At 39.2% G+C, this 5,661-nt stretch overlaps 1 protein-coding gene across 3 annotated transcripts in view; it reads right to left on the minus strand.

The window, feature by feature from the left end:
• wdr27 (WD repeat domain 27) overlaps window positions 1-4,688 on the minus strand; it is a 46,987-nt gene extending 42,299 nt beyond the window's left edge. For 2 of the 3 annotated variants that reach the window (XR_014923606.1, XM_085477974.1), the window contains exons 1-8: window positions 4,335-4,688; window positions 3,371-3,512; window positions 3,014-3,138; window positions 2,475-2,588; window positions 2,309-2,360; window positions 1,905-1,975; window positions 1,710-1,824; window positions 1,518-1,620 (exon numbers count right to left, since the gene is read on the minus strand). Coding sequence is in view for 2 of the 3 variants with exons in the window: in XM_085477974.1 (XP_085334100.1) it covers window positions 1,518-1,620; window positions 1,710-1,824; window positions 1,905-1,975; window positions 2,309-2,360; window positions 2,475-2,588; window positions 3,014-3,138; window positions 3,371-3,512; window positions 4,335-4,481 (869 nt within the window). In the remaining variant the exon portion in view is untranslated. The remainder of the gene's footprint in view (window positions 1-1,517; window positions 1,621-1,709; window positions 1,825-1,904; window positions 1,976-2,308; window positions 2,361-2,474; window positions 2,589-3,013; window positions 3,139-3,370; window positions 3,513-4,334) is intronic. The other variant, XM_085477973.1, reaches the window with a different exon arrangement.
• Between the last annotated feature and the right edge of the window lie 973 nt (window positions 4,689-5,661).

Here is a 5,661-nt window from a genome sequence, read left to right on the forward strand (position 1 = left end):
GACTGACAGAAGCGAGGCTGCCATATCGCGCCATCGGCCCCTCTGGCCAACACCAGTAGGCAAGTAGGGTAAAGTGTCTTGCCCAAGGACACAACGACCAAGGACAGAGAGCCCAGGGATCGAACCGGCGACCTTCCGGTTACAGATGCGATTCCCAACCCCCTGAGACACAGTCGCTCTGCTCTTTTATCCACTTCCTGCTCTGGGCTGCATGTTGAGGTTTTGAGTTTGTGGGCAATTTATGTTTGGAAGGTTTTACATTTTTGTGCATCATTATTTTCATACTACTATGTGGAATCTTACTTGAGCAAAGCCCGTGAGCTACTTTAGTTTGGCACATCAAGCTGCACTGTGAGAAACATACATAACATGCTTTAGTTCCCTAGTGTCCCAATTTATTTATATATTTAAGCTTTGCTTTTCACTCTGACACGTCAGCATCACTGCTCCTTCAACCCCTCCACCAACACAACATCCACAAGTCTCCAGAGCAAGATTTATTTATCAGTAGCATCAGTACCCAAATTTATAGATTTGGGTAGACTCGCAGGGAATGATGAGCTGGAAGTCCAGATGCCAAACTCTGTTGTGCCAAACTGTACTGCTGTAGTAAATCAATTATTTCAAATGTGTGCTGTCTGAATAGTGTCTAAACACTGATGCTAACAGTGACTAGAAATGATTACTTTGTCTTATACAATGAATATGTGGCTTGCAAAGAAGCTTAAACGACTTCAAATGATCACACACTGACTCTGCTTCCACTTGTTCTGTATTTCACTCTAACAGTAAAGTGTGAAGTCAGTAAGTCGCTGAGCTCTGCACTGAGATCACAAGCTTTCCTTACAGCAATTAGGAATCATACAAATCTAGTCATGTCTGCGTGTTTTTCAAGTGCCTGCCTCCTGTCACAGCAACAATATGTTTCAACGGTCTGAAACTTTATGCTTCGAGACAGCAGTTTCCCGCGCCGTGTGAAGTTTCCTTCAGGTTTCCTGTGAGTGTGTGAACACGTGCAGCAATTAGTCCATACGGATGTGGCATGTCATAAGGACTTTTTTTCCAGGAGCTTGTGACACTGTGTTAATGGCAAAAATGTGCAGCTTTTTTTTTTTTTTTTTTTTAATTTGACATATGTGTTTTAAATCATTTTGCTAATATTCTCCTGGATGACATACCATTTGCACTTTGTGGAATAATAAACAAAATAGAGCCCTTGAGAATACATATAGCTGACAGTCGTGCTTTATTAAGATTCCCTGTCAAAAATGAAGAGAACCAGATCTTCCTTGTGCTAAAATCAAACAATATGATCCACTGAGAGGGAGGAAACGAGTAAATGAAAGGCTTAGATCTAGTTTTTTCTTGTGACTAATGATTGAAAACTAATTGTAAACTACATCTACAACTCTGTGAACGAATCCATTCATCCACACTGTTTAGTTTATGTAGTTTTACCAGTTTAAAGGAAGTTATAATAAGGGTCAAGGCACCTATTCCAGCTAAGCTGTACTTACTTTTCTTGGTCACCATTGATGTCTGATAGAGGCCTACATAAAGCCATTTTGAGAACAGGTTTTGAAGTCTCCACTTTATCAGCAGACGATTTTAAAACACACCCTGGAAGAAAACATCCAAAAGTAGCATAAAAGTAACTGAGTGAACTTTTCCAACTAGTTTAAAGAACTATCTGTTTCATGTCGCGTCACCTGCTTGATGGCTCACAGTCTCTCGGTGCATTTGATGTCTTTTTTCCATCTTCTCAAGGTCCATTTTGGTCACTAGGTGACACTTGTGGTCGTCACTGAGAGAAAAGCACCACACCTAAAACAGACAGTTGTCTTTCAGCTCGTGGAATTTCAGTGTCTGAGCCTTTTGAGCTGCCGCGTACCTCAGTCACTAACCTGTCCATCAGTTGAACCGGTGATAAGATGCCTGTCCTCTTCCAAGAAGTATGTAGTGAGCAGTGGAGAGGCTAAAGGATTAAGGAAGTTCAATATTTTCAAACCTTCAAATTTTAGAAAATTGAAAACTATGGTTGAATAATCATAACTAATTTACTTTATGCTAATGGAGTGGCTTCTATCACAGGAACCCTGGGTACAGAAGGGAGAAAACCCCAGAAAGAGATACCAATCCTTAACCAACAGCCTAATCTGACATCCCAGTTTTTATAGTCCTGTTTTAAAATAGAGTTATCATTTCTACTGTACAAAGTGAATAAGAGTATTGCAGGCTAAAGGGGCGAAGCTCAAAAGAATGAATGTTTACCGCTTCACCAACATGATTTAAAATATTTACGTCATACCTGAAAGCACAAACGACTGGAAGAAAACAGCTTCAGTTTTTAAATCCCACACCTGACGAGACAAAAGTAAAAAGCTAAAAGTCCAAGTAAGGTGTGCACAATTTGTTTTTCTAAACCATTACACATCACTGTGGCTAAATAAAAAGTGTAAAATTTAAAGTAATACCCTAAAGGTGCGGTCTTCTGATGTGGTGACGAGGATATCGTTATTCCAGGGGCAGAACTCTGCTGATGTTACAGGTCCCAGGTGGCCCGTCAAGGTATGGATAGTTTCTGGTCTCTGATGTGGAAAAAACAACCGTAAAACTTGAGTAAGAACAAGTGGTGATTACTGTCTTGTAGTAAATATTTTTTTAAAAGTCAATGAGGTGACTGTAGCTCAGCAGGCAGAGCAGGTCATCTACTAATCTTAAAATCAGGTTTAATCCCTGGCTGCTCCAGCTTGCATGCAAAATATCCTTGCGCAAGATCTTAACCTCAAATTGCTCTCTGCATCCATCAGAGTGTAAATGTGTATGAATGTTAGACAGAGCATAGAAAAAAGTGGTTGTATGAATGTGAATGTGAATTGTTGAATGAGGCACATGTTTTAAAAGTGCTGTGAGTGATCAGGTAGAGTAGAAAGTATAAAAACCAGTCCATTTACAACCCTTTAGCTTAAATACATTGACCAAGTGGAAGACGTGCAGCATGATCATCTGGTACCTTTGAGCTGAGAATACATGCAGTTGCTCCCGTGCATGCAGCCACTCGTGCATCAGAGAAACAAAATGAAAGATGAACAACCTCCCCCAGCAAAGTCCCGATAACTGTTCCAGCTGCAACTTTACCTGCAAACCAAAATGTTTGTCTGCTTACATTTAAACTTAACAGGAAAATGATCATTTTCACTACATCACGTGATATGAAGCGTGTGCTAAAGTGGCTCCGCAACATTGCAAAACAGAGCTCTATAATGGGGAAAAATGTGTGTGATTTGGGATGGAGAAACGCTTTACTGCAGAGCACTGCTCACAGCATGCAACAATTCAGGGTCAAACACACAGAACTATGTATCTTTACCCTCCTGTGTTCTCTTCTGGCACAATTCAATATCCCAGACAATGACGTAATCAGCAGAGGCGGAGCAGAGGATAACAGGACTGCTTCTTTTTCCAAAAGTAAGGGCACTGATGTCACCATGGTGACCAGTTAGTATGAGGGGCTATGAAAAAAAAAATACTTTAGTAAAGCATGAATGGTCAATGGTCAAGAAGGTCAATGACATAGCAGCTCATGTATCTCACAATCCATTACAATTCACAGCTAATCGCCTGTAAAGTGACAAACATGACCTTGACTCTAGCACAATTTTAAACAAAGATCTATTTAGTAGGTTCCCTACTGTCTGACAAAAACACCAGGCCATTTGTGATTGTGACTAAATGCAACATTAAAATATATAAAAGATGAGTGGATAATGTATAAAAGTTTGTTTGCCTGTCTGTGCATAAAGGTTTCACCGGTTTTGCCATTTTTAAATGTACTATGCTGGAATCCACATAATCTGGCCCAGGGCTAGTAAATGTGTAAGAAAGAGAGGTTAAACAGCCACCTGCTGGCCTTTTTAGGTTAGTGACACTGTTTCTTCCAGATTAGTTCACCTTGAAACAAACTGGCTGGCAAAATGACAATAAAGTCCGTCATGTAAGAGGAAGAGCAATCTGTCCACGCGTGGCTTGTTTCGCGGTCATGGCACGAGTGAATTAAGAAACGAAAAAGAAAGTTGTCTGAATGCAGATGAACTGTTTGTTTAGTTTGCCATGATATGCTAAATCTAACGTGCAAATCTGGTATTTATTGTAAACTTCGCTGCAGCATTTCAGTAGGAATCCATGTCTGTGGGTCAAACATTCAAACAAATACTTTTTAATGACATTTTTGTATATATATGATTTTTTCAGATGTATTAAATTGTTCTGACGCTCTGTAGCCAGAGTGCGGACCATGGTGCAGACACGAACAAATTACTTAAAAACTAACAAACCTTCTGCTGTCCGTCCCTTGTGCTGTAAACGAGCACTTCCTTGCCGTGCTGTGGTATGCTAAAATAAGAGTAACAGCATGTGAGCTGCCGGTGTGACAGGAGTCTGTCACAAGTCAAACTGAGCTTTTCAGTCAGCATCTTTGCCATCTGTCACAGGCTAACACCGTGACACGACCCTCCGCCTGCTGTGTTACGATCGTAACGCTAATTATCTCCTGGAAGAAGTACGTGGAGCGTCATTAGTAACTGTGTGTGCGTACTCATACAGTTCCTGTCGTTATTATTAACTGTCCGTGCTCGTCGACACTTAGAAATGTTGATCGTTGCTATGACACCGAACAAATTTCCGCCACGACAGATCGTCTATGTGGCAGCGCTTCACTCAAGTCGTAATACTAATGCTAGGCACGCAAACACGCACTGTTCTCTCACGTGCTTTAATCACGTTTGTTGTTTTAAAAATGTCTTCACGCAACATTTCGATCATCAAAACTGTACGCTTTGCCCAGTTTATGTAGCTTTTGCATCCAACTCCAGAAGTATTTGGAATTAGGGTTAGAGTGGAGCTTCTACAATAAACCATCCGTACTTGTACTTCACCATTTGACCGCAAGATGGTAGTCCCCGTTAGATTGTGTGCTTCTTTCTGTTTAAAAAAATAGAGAGTGATTTGAGTCACAATCTAACATATATTTATACAACAGAGTTACTTAATTAAATTTAAATATGAAAACTTAGGTGGCATTATTGATTACAAGGTTATTTTGAGCTTGTGTTTATATTGTTAATGTTGCTCATCATCATTAAGCTATAAATAATTTTATATTAAATATTTTTATATTATTGTTAGTTGTAGTATTCGTAGTAGTATGCGCAGGATTTTATTTTATTATAAGTTTTTACAAGGATTTCAAGTTGCTGGGGACCCACAGAAAAAATGATTCCATCAGAGAGAAAAAAAAGATGTTCAAGCTAATTGCATAAAAAAATACAATAAAAACACAGTCCGATTACACCTGTAAATAAGCTCGTTACAAATTCAACTTTGCAAAGAAAGCAAGTTAGCCAATGATAAACTGATAAACAGTGACACTATGCTCAGTGGCATATTCAGTCTGCTTAAGTAAGTTCACTTTAAGCATTTTTAAAGCAAAATAAAAGCATACATAATAATAATAATAATAATAATAATAATAATAATAATATCACTTTTATTAATGCTTTTGTTGGACTTCACATTGCAGCCTTGTGCCTAAAGTGTTCTGTAAAAAGAAAGTTCTTCATGGCGAAACGAAGAACCAATAGAAGACATCAGAGGACAAGAAGT

This window comes from Copadichromis virginalis, linkage group LG13, assembly GCF_057382275.1.
Source record: "Copadichromis virginalis isolate Kocher_CV1m ecotype Utaka linkage group LG13, C_Virginalis_male_GT1.1, whole genome shotgun sequence".
Taxonomy (NCBI): domain Eukaryota; kingdom Metazoa; phylum Chordata; class Actinopteri; order Cichliformes; family Cichlidae; genus Copadichromis; species Copadichromis virginalis.